Here is a 19,137-nt window from a genome sequence, read left to right as displayed (position 1 = left end):
CAATTGGAGGAGGGCCAATTTCAATGGGATGAGAACTGATCTGGCCCGGGTAAATTGGAATCAAAGATTGGCAGGCAAAACTGTAATTGAACAACGGGCAGCCTTTAAAGAGGAGATGGTTCGGGTACAGTCTGGGTACAATCCCATGAGGCAGAAAGGTAGGGCAACTAAAACCAGAGCTCCCTGAATGACAAAAGAGATAGAGAGTAAGATGCAACGGAAAATAGGGGTGTATGACAGATGTCAGGTTGATAACACAAGTGAGAACCAGGCTGAATATAGAAAGTTCAGAGGGGAAGTGAAAAAAGAAATAAGAGGGGCAAAGAGAGAGTAAGAGAATAGACTGGTGGCCAACATAAAAGGGAATTCAAAAGTCTTCCACAGGCATATAAACAGTAAACGGGTAGTAAGAGGAAGGGTGGGGCTGATTAGGGAACATAAAGGAGATCTACTCATGGAAGCAGAGGGGATGGCCGAGGTACTAAATGAGTACTTTGCATCTGTCTTTACCAAGGAAGAAGATGCTGCCGGAGTCTCAGTAAAGGAAGATATAATTGAGATACTGGATGGGTTAAAAATTGATAAAGAAGAGGTACTTGAAAGGCTAGCTGTACTTAAAGTTGATAAGTCACCCGGTCCGGATGGGATGCATCCTAGGTTGTTGAGGGAAGTAAGGGTGAAAATTGTGGAGGTGCTGGCCATAATCTTCCAAACATCCGTAGATACAGGGGTGGTGTCAGAGGACTGGAGAACTGCAAATGTTACACCCTTGTTCCAAAAAGGGTGTAAGGATAAACCCAGCAACTACAGGCCAGTCAGTTTAACCTCAGTGGTGGGGAAACTCTTAGAAATTATAATCCGGGACAGAATTAACAGTCACTTGGACGAGTGTGGATTGATTAGGGAAAGCCAGCACGGTTAAAGGCAAATCGTGTTTAACTAACCTGATAGAGTTTTTTGATGAGCTAACAGAGAGGGTCGATGAGGGCAATGCAGTTGATGTGATGTATATGGACTTTCAAAAGGCGTTTGATAAAGTGCCACACGGTAGGCTTATCATCAAGATTGAGGCCCATGGAATAAAGGGGGCAGTAGCAGCATGGATACAGAATTGACAAAGGGACAGGAAACAGAGAGTAGTGGTGAACGGTTGTTTTTCGGACTGGAGGGAGGTGTACAGTGGTGTTCCCCAGGGGTCAGTGCTGGGACCACTGCTTTTCTTGATATTAATGGCTTGGACAGGGCACAATTTCAAAATTTGCAGATGACACAAAACTTGGAAGGGTAGTGAACAGTGAGGAGGATAGTGATAGACTTCAAAAGGATATAGACAGGTTGGTGGCATGGGCGGACACGTGGCAGATGAAATTTAATGCAGAAAAATACGAAGTGATACATTTCGGTAGGAAGAATGAGGAGAGGCAATATAAACTAGAGGGCACAATTCTAAAAGGGGTACAAGAACAGAGAGATCTGAGGGTATATGTGCACAAATCGTTGAAGGTGGCAGGGCAGGTTGAGAAAGTGTTAAAAAAGCATACGGGATCCTGGGCTTTATAAATAGAGGCACAGAGTACAAAAGTATGGAAGTCACGATGAACTTTCATAAAACACTGGTTCGGCCACAACTGGAGTATTGTGTCTAGTTCTGGGCACCGCACTTTAGGAAAGATGTGAAGGCCTTAGAGAGGGTGCAGAAGAGATTTACTAGAATGATTCCAGGGATGAGGGACTTTAGTTATGTGGATAAACTGGAGAAGCTGGGGTTGTTCTCCTTGGAACAGAGACGGTTGAGAGGAGATTTGATCGAGGTGTTCAAAATCATGAAGGGTCTAGACAGAGTAGATAGAGAGAAACTGTTCCCATTGGTGGAAGGGTCAAGGACCAGAGGACATAGATTTAAGGAGACTGGCAAAAGAACCAAAGGTGACATGAGGAAAAACGTTTTTACTCATCAAGTGGTTAGGATCTGGAATGCTCTGCCCGAGGGGGTGGCGGAGGCAGAGTCAATCATGGCCTTCAAAAAGGAACAGGATAAGTACTTGAAAGGAAAAAATTTGCAGGGCTACGGGGAAAGGGCGGGGGAGTGGGACTAGCTGGATTGCTCTTGCTTAGAGCTGGCGCGGACTCGATGGACCGAATGGCCTCCTTCCGTGCAGTAACCTCTCTATGATTCTATGATATATCGGAGCAGTGAATATAAAAGCAAGCTAGTAAACGGTAACCTGGGATATTGTCTCCATTAAGACAGCGGGAGAAGAATTTCACACAAGTGCGTTAAAGGTTTCAATGGTGATTTCACTCGAATTTCCAGGCCCCTAATCAATTAAATGAAAGAGTTTCTCCCTCACCTGATAAATGAAAGCGCTCATCCTCGGACTCGCAGACAGCATCAAGAGGACATGTGGGAACAGCAGGAAATATCTCTCACACTTCTCCTGAAAATGAACATCATTTGAAAACAGCTCATTATCTGCAGACACACAGTGGAACAGTCTGACTGACAGAGTGAAACATCACAGGGGAGAATTTCCGCACAGAACTTCCCGATCCATCGCCCCGACTTCGGCAGAAACCAGAAACAGTGCAAACAGTTCCGGGGCTTCCCGACGACCTCCTGCTGGAGTTTGGGGAGTAAGTGTCAGTGGAAGAATCGAGTGAGAATGAAGGACCTTCTCTTCTTTCATCTCCCACAGAACTTTGGAACCAAGCACAGAATCCAGTTTGTGCAGTTGTGAAAGTACAAAAAAGGACAGTGGAAAATTTCATTTTGCAATTGACAGAAATCAGCCGATCAGCACCAAACTTTGGGACCAAACTCTGGGACTAAGGATTGGGACCAAACTCTGGGACTAAGGATTGGGACCAAACTCTGGGACTAAGGATTGGGACCAAACTCTGGGACTAAGGATTGGGACCAAACTCTGGGACTAAGGATTGGGACCAAACTCTGGGACTAAGGATTGGGACCAAACGCTGGGACTAAGGATTGGGACCAAATGCTGGGACTAAGGATTGGGACCAAACTCTGGGACTAAGGATTGGGACCAAACTCTGGGACTAAGGATTGGGACCTAAGGATTGGGACCAAACTCTGGGACTAAGGATTGGGGCCAAACTTTGGGAATAAAGACTGGGGCCAAACTCTGGGACTAAGGATTGGGGCCAAACTTCATTTGCAAATTGACATTTTTAAACAGGAGCTAAACTTTGACAAGTTTTTTTTTGCACATTAAACAAATCAGGGAGGCTCGTTTGAGACTGAAAACTAAAACCAGGACCGAGCTGATAATGTGCTCACTGGAACCCGCACTCAGCACAACACCTTCCATTCCCCAATCTCGCTCCCCGGGAGGGCGGGGTCTCGCTCCCCGGGAGGGCGGAGTGTTGTAAACATTGCCCCAGAAAGATGCAGAGCCTGTGAAAGTTGCAACGGTCGGTATGGCTGAAAGGTTCAAGTATCACCGGGAGAAACAGTCACCTCATTTCCACATTGCACCATGAGCTGGGACATATAAATAACATTGCCCAGAGATCTGATATCTTCGCCCTCCCAACCGTGGACTGTTTCCGTCAGGATCTGCAGTTCCAGCTCCTTCCTCTTCCGTACTTCTTGACACTGCGACTATCGGAAAGAAAATAAAACACATCTATTGAGTAACCAACACATTCTATAAAAGCAGGATTATCTGTTTTTAGTGATGTTGATTGAGGGATAAATATTGGCCAGGCCATTGGGGAGAACTCCCCTGCTCTTCTTCGAATAGTGATTGTAGGATCTTTTACGTCCACCTGAGAGGGCAGACGGGGCCTCGGTTTAATGTCTCATCCAAAAGACGGCCCCTCTGACAGTGCAGCACGCCCTCAATACTGTCCCTCTGACACCGCAGCGCTCCCTCACTACTGACCCTCCGACAGTGCAGCGCTCCCTCACTACTGACCCTCCGACAGTGCAGCGCTTCCTCAGTACTGACCCTCTGACAGTGCAGCGCTCCCTCAGTACTGCCCCTCTGACAGTGCAGTGCTCCATCAGTACTGACCCTCCGACAGTGCAGCGCTCCCTCACTACTGACCCTCCGACAGTGCAGCGCTCCCTCAGTACTGACCCTCCGACAGCGCAGCACTCCCTCAGTACTGACCCTCCGACAGTGCAGCGCTCCCTCAGTACTGCCCCTCTGACAGTGCAGTGCTCCCTCAGCACTTCCCCTCCGACAGTGCAGTGCTCCCTCAGTACTGACCCTCCGACAGTGCAGCGCTCCCTCAGCACTTCCCCTCCGACAGTGCAGTGCTCCCTCAGTACTGACCCTCCGACAGTGCAGTGCTCCCTCAGTACTGACCCTCCGACAGTGCAGTGCTCCCTCAGCACTTCCCCTCCGACAGTGCAGTGCTCCCTCAGTACTGACCCTCCGACAGTGCAGTGCTCCCTCAGTACTGACCCTCCGACAGTGCAGCGCTCCCTCAGTACTGACCCTCCGACAGTGCAGCGCTCCCTCAGTACTGACCCTCCGACAGCGCAGCACTCCCTCAGTACTGACCCTCCGACAGTGCAGCGCTCCCTCAGTACTGCCCCTCTGACAGTGCAGTGCTCCCTCAGCACTTCCCCTCCGACAGTGCAGTGCTCCCTCAGTACTGACCCTCCGACAGTGCAGCGCTCCCTCAGTACTGACCCTCCGACAGTGCAGCGCTCCCTCAGTACTGACCCTCCGACAGTGCAGCGCTCCCTCAGTACTGACCCTCCGACAGTGCAGCGCTCCCTCAGTACTGCACTGGGAGTGACAGCCTCGATAATGTGCTGAAGTCTCTGGAGTGGGACTCGAACCCACAACCTTCTGACTCAGAGGTGAGAGTGCTGCCCACTGAGACACAGCTGACATGTAAATTTACCCAATGTCTGTTCACACAAGGTCAGAAAGTTTAGATTTACAAAAAGAATAACTGATTGGCCCAGACTTCATCAAGTTTAATAATTCATAGGAAAGACTGAATTACTCGGGATTTCTATGAACACAAGTTGGCGTTGAGTGTTTTGTATCTTAATCCTGGACTCGATGAAAATTATTTAATAAAACACAGAAAAGAAATAGAAATCACAGATTCTCACATTCATGGACACAAAAAACAACCGGTTCTGATACGAGGCAGACATGTTCTGACAACTGGAGACTCGAGTACAGAAAGTAGTCATTAAACTGATTACATTTTCACTACAGAAAGACTCGAGGTGCCTTGACACAAACTCCCATCTGAACTGAGGAGCAGCAGTTTATATTTCCAGCTTACCGAGAGACTTTTGAAAGCAGTCATGGATTTCTGAATATCAGGCCAGTCCGGATGATACTCCTACAGGCAAAGGACAAATGGACACATCAGTCTCCTAGAAATTTGCTGCTACCACTGACTCTTAGCAATCTCAGGAAATCTTCTGAGCAATCATTTCCTCACAGTGATCTGGAACACCACTGTGGATTGTGGCTTTTGTACAAGTGAACACAAGCACAGAATGTGAGATTCACAGACCAGTGAGCCTGTCAGAATGACGAGGGAAGCAGGAAATAGCTTGCTCACCTCGTAGCCTAAAGTGACGAACTGAGATTAATGATGCTCCATTTCACAGGGGCATGCGATGGCGACTATCTTTAAACAGAAAGCTGCCTGCACTTCCTTCCCACTCACACTTTTAAGGACAACATTTATTTCCTCTGTGATGTATTAGATTAATGCACCTTCTCAGGGTAACTAGGGATGGACAACAAATGGGGTCCTGCCAGAGAGGCCACATCGAGAGAAGAAACAGATACCTGGATTAGTGGATGGAATGATACCGGGGCTGAAAGGGTTAAATTATGGGGACAGGTTGCACAGACTGGGCTTGTATTCCCTCGAGTATAGAAGATTAAGGGGTGATCTAATCGAGGTGTTTAAGATGATTAAAGGATTTGATAGGGTAGATAGAGAGAAACTATTTCCTCTGGTGGGGGGAGTCCAGAACAAGGGGGAATAATCTTAAAATTAGAGCTCGGCCGTTCAGGGGTGATGTCAGGAAGCACTTCTTCACACAAAGGGGAGTGGAAATCTGGAACTCTCTCCCCCAAAAAGCTGTTGAGGCTGGGGGTCAATTGAAAATTTCAAGACAGAGATTGATCGATTTTTGTTAGGCAAGGGTATTAAGAGATACGGAACCAAGGCCGGTAAATGGAGTTTACAGATCAGCCATGATGGATTTATGGAGGGAATACGATAGATTTACAACAGGGATACGATGGATTTATGATAGAGATGCGATGAATTTATGGCAGGGATATGCCGTGATGGCCATGCAACTTCTGGGCCAGAGATTTTAGCGGAGATGGGGGGCATTCTCATCTGTGCTAACTTTTGGTCCCTCTCAGTTTATAGAACTCTCACCAGCTGATTTTACACAGTCCTGCTTTGCTGCTTTCTCCCCAAACACTTTGCATTTAAAGGTTCAAATAGTCACAAGAAGAGACAGTTTATACTTTTACATTTCAGAACAAAATAAAAGATTGGACAAGCAGGTTCTGTTTCATGGACGAGTTTCTCTGAAGGGTTTCTCCTTCAATAACTTGCTATTCGCATCCTCTAAAAAAGGGAAAGATGTCAGTTACCAGCATAATTACAGAATAATTTAGAAGGGAACTGATCTGGTGACGTTGGTTAAATGTTTGAAAAGGAATAATATAAAAGAATACAAAAACGACAGGGAAATGTGATTATAGGAGACAGCCCAGACCAAGAGCTAGCACCAGAACTGGTGCAATGGACCAAATGGCCTCCGTCTGTGCTGTAATTTCTATATTATTACAATGAACACTGCTGACACTAACACAACTTGAAGTGTAAGCATCTTGATGTGCTCAGAGCCTGAGGCTGTCAGGCCAGACGTTTCCCCTAAACGCAGCTATTGAGGTCGCAGTCCATCCTGCTCCGGTGACAGCATCTGCCAGCACTCTGGAGCTTTCAATGCATTCACTCTCATTTAGACCAATGAAAAGGATTGATTGAGCGACGAGCACAGATTGCCAGAAATTGTCAATGACCGAAGAAGATGGTCAATAAACCAATAGAATTGTCAATGAACCAATAAAATTGTCAATGAGCTAATGGAATCGTCAAACAACTAATGGAATCACCAATCGACTAATCGAATCACCAATCGACTAATTGAATCGTTAATCGACTAATGGAATCAATGATCAACTAAGAAAATAGTCAATCGACTAATCGAATCGCCGATCGACTAATCGAATCGTCAAAAAAAAATTGATGAAGAGGTACTAGAAAGGCTAGCTGTACTTAAAGTTGATAAGTCACCCGGTCCGGATGGGATGCATCCTAGGTTGTTGAGGGAAGTAAGGGTGGAAATTGTGGAGGTACTGGCCACAATCTTCCAAACATCCTTAGATACGGGGATGGTGCCAGATGGCTGGAGAATTGCAAATGTTACACCCTTGTTCAAAAAAGGGTGTAAGGATAAACCCAGCAACTACAGGCCAGTCAGTTTCACCTCAGTGGCGGGGGAAAATTTTAGAAACAATAATCCGGGACAGAATTAACAGTCACTTGGACGAGTGTGAGTTGATTAGGGAAAGCCAGCACGGATTTGTTAAAGGCAAATCGTGTTTAACTAACCTGATAGAGTTTTTTGATGAGGTAACAGAGAGGGTCGATGAGGGCAATGCAGTTGATGTGGTGTATATGGACTTTGAAAAGGTGTTTGATAAAGTGCCACACGGTAGGCTTATCATCAAGATTGAGGCCCATGGAATAAAGGGGGCAGTAGCAGCATGGATACAGAATTGACAAAGGGACAGGAAACAGAGAGTAGTGGTGAACGGTTGTTTTTCAGACTGGAGGGAGGTGTACAGTGGTGTTCCCCAGGGATCGGTGCTGGGACCACTGCTTTTCTTGATTTATATTAATGACTTGAACTTGTGTGTACAAGGCACAATTTCAAAATCTGCAAATGACACAAAACTTGGAAATGTAGTGAACAGTGAGGAGGATAGTGATAGACTTCAAGAGGATATAGACAGGCTAGTGGAATGGGCGGACACATGGCAGATGAAATTTAATGCAGAAAAATGTGAAGTAATACATTTCGGCAGGAAGAACGAGGAGAGGCAATATAAACTAGAGGGCACAATTCTAAAAGGGGTACAAGAACAGAGAGATCTGGGGGTATATGTGCACAAATCGTTGAAGGTGGCAGGGTAGGTTGAGAAAGTGGTTAAAAAAGCATACGGGATCCTGGGCTTTATAAATAGAGGCACAGAGTACAAAAGCAAGGAAGTCATGATGAACTTTTGTAAAACACTGGCTCGGCCACAACTGGAGTATTGTGTCCAGTTCTGGGCACCGCACTTCAGGAAAGATGTGAAGGCCTTTGAGAGGGTGCAGAAGAGGTTTTCTAGAATGATTCCAGCAATGAGGGACTTTAGTTACGTGGATAGACTGCAGAAGCTGGGGTTGTTCTCCTTGGAACAGAGACGGTTGAGAGGTAATTTGATCGAGGTATTCAAAATCATGAAGGGTCTAGACAGAATAGATAGAGAGAAACTGTTCCCATTAGCAGAAGGGTCAAGAACCAGAGGACATAGATTTAAGGTGATTGGCAAAAGAACCAAAGATGACATGAGGAAAAACCTTTTTTATGCAGCGAGTGGTTAGGATCTGGAATGCACTGCCCGAGGGGGTGGTGGAGGCAGATTCAATCATGGCCTTCAAAAGGGAACTGGATAAATACTTGAAAGGAACAAAATTTGCAGGGCTACGGGGAAAGGGGCGGGGGAGTGGGACTAGCTGGATTGCTCTTGCATAGAGCCGGCACGGACTCGATGGGCCGAATGGCCTCCTTCTGTGCTGTAACCTTTCTATGATTATATGATCAACTAATAAAATCGTCAATCAACTAATGGAATCGATGATCTAATAGAGTCACCAATGAACTAACTGAATCACCAATGAACTAATTGAATCATCCACGAACAAATAGAATCGATGATCTAATAGAATCATCCATAGAAACATAGAAAACAGGAGCAGGAGTAGGCCATTCGGCCCTTCGAGCCTGCTCCGCCATTCAATATGATCATGGCTGATCCTCTATCTCAATACCATATTCCCGCTCTCTCCCCAGACCCCTTGATGCTTTTTGTGTCAAGAAATCTATCTAGCTCCTTCTTAAATATATTCAGTGACTTGGCCTCCACTGCCTTCTGTGGCAGAGAATTCCACAGTTTCACCACCCTCTGAGTGAAGAAATTTCTCCTCATCTCAGTCCTAAATGTCCTACCCCGTATCCTGAGACTGTGACCCTTTGTTCTGGATCCCCCAGCCAGGGGAAACATCCTCCCTGCATCCAGTCTGTCTCGCCCTGTCAGAATTTTATATGTTTCAATGAGATCCCCTCTCATTCTTCTAAACTCGAGTGAATACAGGCCGAGTCGACCCAATCTCTCCTCATATGACAGTCCTGCCATCCCAGGAATCAGTCTGGTGAACCTTCGCTGCACTCCCTCCATGGCAAAACTGCACACAATACTCCAGGAGTGGTCTCACCAAGGCCCTGTATAACTGCAGTAAGACATCCTTGCTCCTGTACTCAAATCCTCTTGCAATGAAGGCCAACACACCATTTGCCTTCCTAACTGCTTGCTGCACCTGCATGTTTGCTTTCAGTGACTGGTGTACAAGGACACCCAGGTCCCTTTGTACATCAACATTTCCCAATCTATCACCATTTAAATAATACTCTGCCTTTCTGTTTTTCCTTCCGAAGTGGATAACTTCACATTTATCCACATTATACTGCATCTGCCATGTATTTTCCCACTCACTCAACTTGTCTAAATCGCCTTGAAGCTTCTTTGCATCCTCCTCACAACTCACCATCCCACCTAGTTTTGTGTCGTCAGCAAACTTGGAAATATTACATTTGGTTCCCTCATCGAAATCATTGATATAGATTGTGAATAGCTGGGGCCCAAGCACTGATCCCTGCAGTACCCCACAAGTCACATGATCTGATAGAATTGTCAATCAACTAATAGAATCGATGATCTAATCGAATCGACAATCAGCTAATAGAATCATCCACGAACTAATGGAGTCGTCAATGAACTAACGGAACCGTCAATGAACTAACGGAACCGTTGACCCCATTAGACTAACAGATGGAGACTCGTGCTGACTGTGAGCCGGGCTCTGCACTTGAATTCTGAGTAAGTGCTCTTGTTGTACAAAGTTCTGTACCAGGACCCCTAAATTATAAAATTTACCCCTTCATGTTCTTCAAAAGCAGAGAGAACTCATTCAACAAAGAAAACATCTTCATCAATTGCATTAATGCTCCCATCCTCCATTTTATCTCCTCTTCCACTTTCGGTCTCCACGAGTTACAACACAGCTGATTGGGTGAAACTCAGCGGACCAGCTAGTCTTTATGGATTGTACGTAAAACAGCCAATCATTACAAAGCCCAAACTGACAAAGATGAGAATCCATTCCTAGGTTCACATATGAATTGTCCCCAGGGGTTACAAAAATTAAAACTGTCCACGTATAAACTTGCTTCAATTTTTTGTCAGCCATCTGTCATTAGCAGGTGGGACATACTTTACCTCCATGTGTCGTTCCAATTCTTTAAGCAGTGTTGGGTATTTGTCCAGTCTCATGAACGGTTTGCTGAGGTTTGTAGTGAGCATGAGGATCCCAGGGCTGCTCGCTCCTTTCATTTCCATAAACTCCCCCAGCTCCTCGCTGAAGAAAACAAAAACATGGGTAAGAAAATAATATATTGGGCCCATTACCTAAAAACCCCAAAGTTTTTTGACTCAGAGCTGTATTCTCTGGAACTAAAATGATTATGTGGCGTTTGATAGAGGTGTTTAAGATTAAGGGGTGTTTGATAGAGGTGTTTAAGATTAAGGGGTGTTTGATAGAGGTGTTTAAGATTATAGAGTGTTTGATAGCGGTGTTAAAAATAATAAAAGGGTTAGGCAAGGTAAACAAACATAGATTCTTTCCATTAGTAGATAAAACAAAGATAAGAGGCCTTGATCTCGAGAGAAGCACAAGATACATAACAGGGGAGATAAAAAATGTCTTCATGAAGAGTTATCGGAATATGGGATGCTTTGCCACGAGTGATGACTGGTGATAAATCGACTACAGTTACCTATTGCTCAAAGAGTGTGGGGAGAGACCAGGGAAATGGGACTTTAAAATCAGCTCTCGGGGGGGGGGGGTTTAAATTCACCAAGAAGGGCCGAATGGGCTCCTCCTGTCCTAAAATTCTACGCACACACACCATTACCCGGTATATGCTCCCAGTGGGCGAGGCTCTTAGCCGGGAGCATGCAATCGGACAATTTATCCCAGTGTTGCACTTTTCAGTCCCTACGTTCCATGGAATGTCTCCTTCTGGACATGGGTATTAGTCACATACCTGTACTCTGTGAGGACATGGACGCCCCAGGGATGATTGGCACAGTATGCGAGGTACAGGCTTTTCATCTGTGACATTAGATTCCCAAAGCATCCTCCAACCTTCTGCTGTGACTCAGGTAACCTGTACACGCAAAGCGACAGAGTCGCAAAGTAAGTTTACCTTTGTTTTAGAAATGTTTCTGATAAACGTTTGATAACCAACCAATTAATTGAAATTCTAAGGATCTACAACCTGTCAGCATTTCAAATCACTTCATTTTCAATTTGAGGAATGCTTCAGGAGAGTCCCACACAGATCAGACTGTTATTTATTCATTCTCGGGTTATGGGTGTCGCTGGCAAGGCCGGCATTTATTGCCCATCCCTAATTGCCCTTGAGAAGGTGGTGGTGAGTCGCCTTCTTGAACCGCTGCAGTCCGTGTGGTGACGGTTCTCCCACAGTGCTGTTAGGAAGGGAGTTCCAGGATTTTGACCCAGCGACAATGAAGGAACGGCGATATATTTCCAAGTCGGGATGGTGTGTGACTTGGAGGAAACTGCACTCCACACACATCACAAGGATTCTCTGTGTCTAACTTTAAAATCTAGGTAGCACCAAACTCTGCTAAGACTCAAACTCTGGTTCCTCACTTCACGCAAGCATTAATTATAGAAAAAAATTCATGTCTAACAGCACCTCAAGGCTGAACCGTCTCGGGGTGAACCGTCTCGGGGTGAACCGTCTCGGGGTGAACCCTCTCGGGGTGAACCGTCTCGGGGTGAACCCTCTCGGGGTGAACCCTCTCGGGGTGAACCCTCTCGGGGTGAACCCTCTCGCGCTCCACCACAAATCTTATTTGCAAAGATTTACATTTACCAATGTCCCCTCCATCTCCTGCTGCAATACAGTTCCATGGGCATTGTGGGGTTTTTTACTACATTGATATATTCCCCTCCTGATTTCCTGAACATGCCTTGTGTTCTGATGGAGGGTCTACACAGGAAGCACTAACTAGCCTCGTTATACCTTTTCCCAAAGGTAGGGGAGTCTATAACGAGGGGGCATAGATTTAAGGTGAGAGGGGAGAGATACAAAAGGGTCCAGAGGGGCAATTTTTTCACTCAAAGGGTGGTGAGTGTCTGGAACGAGCTGCCAGAGGCAGTAGTAGAGGCGGGTACAATTTTGTCTTTTAAAAAGCATTTGGACAGTTACATGGGTAAGATGGGTATAGAGGGATATGGGCCAAGTGCAGGCAATTGGGACTAGCTTAGTGGTATAAACTGGGCGACATGGACATGTTGGGCCGAAGGGCCTGTTTCCATGTTGTAACTTCTATGATTCTATGATTCTAGCCTGTTCTCTCTCCACAGATGCTGACTGACCCACTGTGTATTTCCAACACTTTCTCTTTTCAGTTCAGATTTCCAGCGATTGCTGTATTTTGCTGATTAAGGACTTTGCATCACTTGTCACGCATCTGTAGCTCTACAATCAGAGCCCCGCGATTCAACACCCACTTCAATTATCATCAACCAACTGAGAACATTGATCAACAATGTCGGAGGGTCGGTACTGAGGGAGCGCTGCACTGTCGGAGGGTCAGTACTGAGGGAGCGTTGCACTGTCGGAGGGTCAGTTCTGAGGGAGCGCTGCACTGTCGGAGGGTCAGTTCTGAGGGAGCGCTGCACTGTCGGAGGGTCAGTTCTGAGGGAGCGCTGCACTGTCGGAGGGTCAGTTCTGAGGGAGCGCTGCACTGTCGGAGGGTCAGTCCTGAGGGAGCGCTGCACTGTCGGAGGGTCAGTACTGAGGGAGCGCTGCACTGTCGGAGGGTCAGTACTGAGGGAGCGCTGCACTGTCGGAGGGTCAGTACTGAGGGAGCGCTGCACTGTCGGAGGGTCAGTACTGAGGGAGCGCTGCACTGTCGGAGGGTCAGTACTGAGGGAGTGCTGCACTGTCGGAGGGTCAGTACTGAGGGAGCGCTGCACTGTCGGAGGGTCAGTACTGAGGGAGCGCTGCACTGTCGGAGGATCAGTACTGAGGGAGTGCTGTACTATTGGAGGGTCAGTACTGAGGGAGTGCTGCACTGTCAGAGGGTCAGTACTGAGGGAGTGCTGTACTATTGGAGGGTCAGTACTGAAGGAGTGCTGCACTGTCGGAGGTGCCGTCTTTCGAATGCCCGCTCAGGTGGACGTAAAAGATCCCACGGCACTATTTCAAGGAAGGGGAGGGGAGTTCTCCCCGGTGTCCTGGCCAATACCTATCCTTCAACCAACATCACTGAAAGAGATTACCTGACCATCTATCACACTGCTGTTTGTGGGATCTTGCTGTGCACAAATTGGCTGCTGCGTTTCCTACATTACAACAGTGACTACACTTCAAAAGTACTTTATTGGCTGTCAAGCGCTTTGGGACGTCCTGAGGACGTGAAAGGCGCTATATAAATGCAAGTCTTTCTTTCTGTCTCTGACACATCAGTGCCGTCACACAAGCTGTGCAGATCAAAAGGACCAATTCACTTGCTTGGTAAAGAGGAGGGTTAATCCCGGGATCAGTCAGTACCAGCAGGAAACCTGTGCCCAGACAGTGCGTGTTGGGGATAGAATGGCAGCACTACAGCCCATGCTCCCCGCGACCTCCATTTACCATCAGGAGCACTCAAGAACTGAACGTAACAGAAAATCACCTTCAGTCACCTTTCTACAAGAGATTGACACTGAAGGCAAAGGATAGAAACACCATGTCTTGTTCGAGCTGCATTTTAATAGCTGTGTACCGGCTAGAACTGAAGAACTGCCAATCAGGTTCCTCCAATAAACTGACAAATCCCCCGACGATTTCTCTCAATTACTCACTTGGTGCATTCTTCTAAAGACTGAACAAGGATCTGCTGGAAGGAGCAAATTTCCTCCAGATTGCCCATCAGGTGTCCCATTTCAGTAGAACTTAATCTGAAAACAGCAAAACGCAAAAGATTAATTCAGTGTATCCGACACCTACATTTATAAAAAAATTCATTCGGGGGATGTGGGCGTCGCTGGCAGGGCTGACATTTATTGCCCATCCATCGTTTCCCTGAGTTTGATACAACTCAGTGACTTGCTGGACCACTTCAGGGGGCAGTTAAGAGCCAACCACATCGGTGTGGGGCTGGAGTCACGTATAGGCCCAGACCGGGTAAAGGACGGCAGTTTCCTTCCCTAAAGAATATTACTGAACCAGCTTTTATGTCAATCCGACAGCTTCACTCTGCTTGTCCGACATCCAGTACTGGATGAGCCGCAATTTCCTCCAATTGAATTTTGGAAGACCGAAGCCATTGTCTTCAGTCCCCGCCACAAACTCTGCTCCCTGACCACCGACTCCATCCCTCTCCCTGACCACCGACTCCATCCCTCTCCCTGACCACCGACTCCATCCCTCTCCCTGACCACCGACTCCATCCCTCTCCCTGGCCACCGACTCCATCCCTCTCCCTGGCCACTGACTCCATCCCTCTCCCTGGCCACTGTCTCAGGCTGAACCAGACTGTTTGCAACCTCGCCGTCCTATTTGAGCCTGAGATGAGCTTCTGACCCCATATCCGCTCCATCACCAAGACCGCCTACTTCCATCTCCGTAACATCACCCGTCTCCGCCCTGACCTCAGCTCATCTGCTGCTGAAACCCTCATCCATGTCTTTGTTACTCTAGACTGCACTATTCCAATGCTCTCCTGGCCGGCCTCCCATCTTCCACCCTCCGTAAACTTGAGCTCATCCAAAACTCTGCTGCCCGTATCCTAACTCGCTCCAAGTCCCGTTCTCCCATCACCCCCTGTGCTCACTGACCTACATTGGCTCCCGGTCCAGCAACGCCTCGATTTAAAAATTCTCATCCTTGTTTTCAAATCCCTCCATGGCCCTCGCCCCCCTCCCTATCTCTGTAACCTCCTCCAGCCCTACAACCCCCCCCGAGATCTCTGCGCTCCTCGCGCATCCCCGATTTTCATCGCTCCACCATTGGCGGCCGTGCCTTCAGCTGCCTGGGCCCCAAGTTCTGGAATTCCCTCCCTAAACCTCTCCGCCTCTCTCTCCTCCTTTAAGACGCTCCTTAAAACCTCCCTCTTTGGCCAAGCTTTTGGTCACCTGTCCTAATATCTCCAACTCTCTCCTGCTGTAGATTTATAACTGGCTTATTTCATCGTCCGTACAAAGTGTGGAGAGAACAGAGGTCTGACACAGAAAAGGAAACTGTGCGGATCTTACAGAAAATATTATGTTCAACTTTAGCCCATTCAGCACTTAGAGCAAAGCCACAGAAATCCGTCTTACTTGTCGCTGGCTTGCAGGGGCTGCAGGTAGGTTGACAGAAGTATCGAGAGCTCCTCCGCATAATTGCATTCGGTTTCTAGAATATTCTGCAGCACCTGCGGAGTAAAAAGTTTCGGCAAAAAGAAATTAATCGCCGAGATAAAATGGAAATATGTTAAATATTCCTCCCAACCGAAACGTGGAGAGGTACAGAAAATACAGGGGTGGGGGGCAAGGGCGACCTATGGCCACGGGGGGAGGGGGGGCGACGGCCACGGGGGAGTGGGGGGATGGCCACGGGGTGGGTGGGGCGGGGGCCACGGGGGAGAGGGGGGCGAGGGCCACGGGGGAGAGGGGGGGCGAGGGCCACGGGGGAGAGGGGGGCGAGGGCCACGGGGGAGGAGGGGGGGCGAGGGCCACGGGGGAGGAGGGGGCGAGGGCCACGGGGGAGGAGGGGGGCGAGGGCCACGGGGGAGGAGGGGGGGCGAGGGCCACGGGGGAGGAGGGGGGCGAGGGCCACGGGGGAGGGGGGGGCGAGGGCCATGGGGGGGGGGGGGCGAGGGCCACGGGGGGGGGGGTCGAGGGCCACGGGGGGGGGGGGGGGGGCGAGGGCAAAGGGGGGAGGGGCGAGGGGTAGAGGGGGCCACGAGCTGCTGCGACCCTCAACCTGCTACGTTCTCAGTCTGGGTGAGAAGGGAGACATCAGACAGGATGTTGACTCGGGGCGGGGGGGGCCGTGGTTGAGAAACGGGGGGGGGGGGGGGGGTCACTGAAGAAAACACGAGCGAATCCCCCCGTGATTCTGATGCTTCGATGCCCCATTAATACAGTTCCTCCCTCATCCTGTGAGGCCAATTCTAACGGGTCTGTCTCGCTGAGTGTCGAATCGAACACCAGAGGGAGCCTTTCACACACTCGGCCCTGTGACACGAAACCTGTTAGAATATTAAATACCCCCCAAACCCCTTAAAATAAGGAGGTCAATTAGACGATGGCGAATTTAACTTGACAATGTATCTTCTCCCCCCAACCCCCATCAAACAGAATAGGCACTTGTTTAATGAGTTAGAGCTCCAGGCACCGAGAGAGGAACAGATCCAGACAATCAGAGCCCAGCGCCGAAACAAAGAACCGGAAAATCGGGAGGGCCGCGAATCTCCTGGGCTGACCTCTGAACCAGCCTCCCGTCAGGGGAGGCTCAGTGCGGGAGCGAGGAGCGAGGGGCAGGCGGCGGGGAGCGAGGGGCAGGCGGCGGGGAGCGAGGGGCAGGCGGCGGGGAGCGAAGGGCAGGCGGCGGGGAGCGAGGGGCAGGCGGCGGGGAGCGAGGGGCAGGCGGCGGGGAGCGAGGGGCAGGCGGCGGGGAGCGAGGGGCAGGCGGCGGGGAGCGAGGGGCAGGCGGCGGGGACCGAGGGGCAGCAAACAAAAAAAGTGAAAAAGGCCTTAGCCTTGAAAAGCACAGGTCCTATTACACCGCTGACACACGAGCTCCACAGTTGGATCCTATCACAGAGCAAGGAGCCACTGATATAAATGCCCCTCCCGTCACACCACCAAGGTAAATATTATAGAATCATAGAAGTTTACAACATGGAAACAGGCCCTTCGGCCCAACATGTCCATGTTGCCCAGTTTATACCACTAAGCTAGTCCCAATTGCCTGCACTTGGCCCATATCCCTCTATACCCATCTTACCCATGTAACTGTCCAAATGCATTTTAAAAGACAAAATTGTACCCGCCTCTACTACTGCCTCTGGCAGCTCGTTCCAGACACTCACCACCCTTTGAGTGAAAAAATTGCCCCTCTGGACCCTTTTGTATCTCTCCCCTCTCACCTTAAATCTATGCCCCCTCGTTATAGACTCCCCTACCTTTGGGAAAAGATTTTGACTATCGACCTTATCTATGCCCCTCATTATTTTATGGACTTCTATAAGACACCCCGGGACACCGGGGAGAACTCCCCTGCTCTTCTTCAAATAATGGCTGTGGGATCTTTTACATCCACCTGAGAGGGCAGACGGGGACTCGGTTTAATGTCTCATCCGAAAGACGGCACCTCCGACAGTGCAGCACTCCCTCGGTACTGACCCTCCGACAGTGCAGCGCTCCCTCAGTACTGACCCTCCGACAGTGCAGCGCTCCCTCAGTACTGACCCTCCGACAGTGCAGCACTCCCTCGGTACTGACCCTCCGACAGTGCAGCGCTCCCTCAGTACTGCCCCTCCGACAGTGCAGCGCTCTCTCAGCACTGCCCCTCCGACAGTGCAGCGCTCCCTCGGTACTGACCCTCCGACAGTGCAGCGCTCCCTCAGTACTGACCCTCCGATAGTGCAGCGCTCCCTCAGTACTGACCCTCCGACAGTGCAGCGCTCCCTCAGTACTGACCCTCCGACAGTGCAGCGCTCCCTCAGTACTGACCCTCCGACAGTGCAGCGCTCTCTCAGTACTGACCCTCCGACAGTGCAGCGCTCCCTCAGTACTGACCCTCCGACAGTGCAGCGCTCCCTCAGTACTGACCCTCCGACAGTGCAGCGCTCCCTCAGTACTGACCCTCCGACAGTGCAGCGCTCTCTCAGTACTGACCCTCCGACAGTGCAGCGCTCTCTCAGTACTGACCCTCCGACAGTGCAGCGCTCCCTCAGTACTGACCCTCCGACAGTGCAGCGCTCTCTCAGCACTGCCCCTCCGACAGTGCAGCACTCCCTCGGTACTGACCCTCCGACAGTGCAGCGCTCCCTCAGTACTGACCCTCCGATAGTGCAGCGCTCCCTCAGTACTGACCCTCCGACAGTGCAGCGCTCCCTCAGTACTGACCCTCCGACAGTGCAGCGCTCCCTCAGTACTGACCCTCCGACAGTGCAGCGCTCTCTCAGTACTGACCCTCCGACAGTGCAGCACTCCCTCAGTACTGACCCTCCGACAGTGCAGCGCTCCCTCAGTACTGACCCTCCGACAGTGCAGCGCTCTCTCAGTACTGACCCTCCGACAGTGCAGCGCTCCCTCAGTACTGACCCTCCCTCAGCACCGCACTGGGAGTGTCGGCCTGGATTATGAGCTCGTCTCTGGAGTGGGGCCTGAACCCGGAACCTTCTGTCTCGGTGCTGATCACTGAGCCACTGCTGACACTTAACATTAACATAAAACGTTAAATCTTCAGACAAATGACAACGGTTTAAACAAAAAATGTATTAAAACTCAGTTCAGTTCTTCGGTACGTGTTACAGTCTGCAGTTTGGGGCTTGGGGTTTTCTCTTTTTAAAAAAATAAAAGCCACCGATAACTCTCCTGAGGTGGGTTCTAGTTTCAGACTCCATCACTGATTTACACAGACGGGCAACGTGTTTGGACAGGTCACCCTCCCGCAAACTCTACGATTAGGACCAATTCTCCGTA

At 49.2% G+C, this 19,137-nt stretch overlaps 1 protein-coding gene across 4 annotated transcripts in view; it reads right to left on the bottom strand.

Moving 5' to 3' along the window:
• arhgef7b (Rho guanine nucleotide exchange factor (GEF) 7b) overlaps positions 1-19,137 on the bottom strand; it is a 144,056-nt gene that overhangs the window by 61,641 nt on the left and 63,278 nt on the right. For all 4 annotated transcript variants that reach the window (XM_067986659.1, XM_067986658.1, XM_067986656.1 and 1 more), the window contains 7 exons: positions 15,763-15,857; positions 14,305-14,400; positions 11,468-11,590; positions 10,641-10,779; positions 5,281-5,340; positions 3,482-3,625; positions 2,352-2,438 (listed from right to left, as the gene is read on the bottom strand). In XM_067986659.1, the coding sequence (XP_067842760.1) occupies positions 2,352-2,438; positions 3,482-3,625; positions 5,281-5,340; positions 10,641-10,779; positions 11,468-11,590; positions 14,305-14,400; positions 15,763-15,857 (744 nt within the window). The remainder of the gene's footprint in view (positions 1-2,351; positions 2,439-3,481; positions 3,626-5,280; positions 5,341-10,640; positions 10,780-11,467; positions 11,591-14,304; positions 14,401-15,762; positions 15,858-19,137) is intronic.

Source organism: Heptranchias perlo, chromosome 6 (genome assembly GCF_035084215.1).
Source record: "Heptranchias perlo isolate sHepPer1 chromosome 6, sHepPer1.hap1, whole genome shotgun sequence".
Classification (NCBI taxonomy): domain Eukaryota; kingdom Metazoa; phylum Chordata; class Chondrichthyes; order Hexanchiformes; family Hexanchidae; genus Heptranchias; species Heptranchias perlo.
The sequence above is the reverse complement of the archived record's forward strand: the minus strand, read 5'-3'. Positions and strand labels throughout refer to the sequence as shown.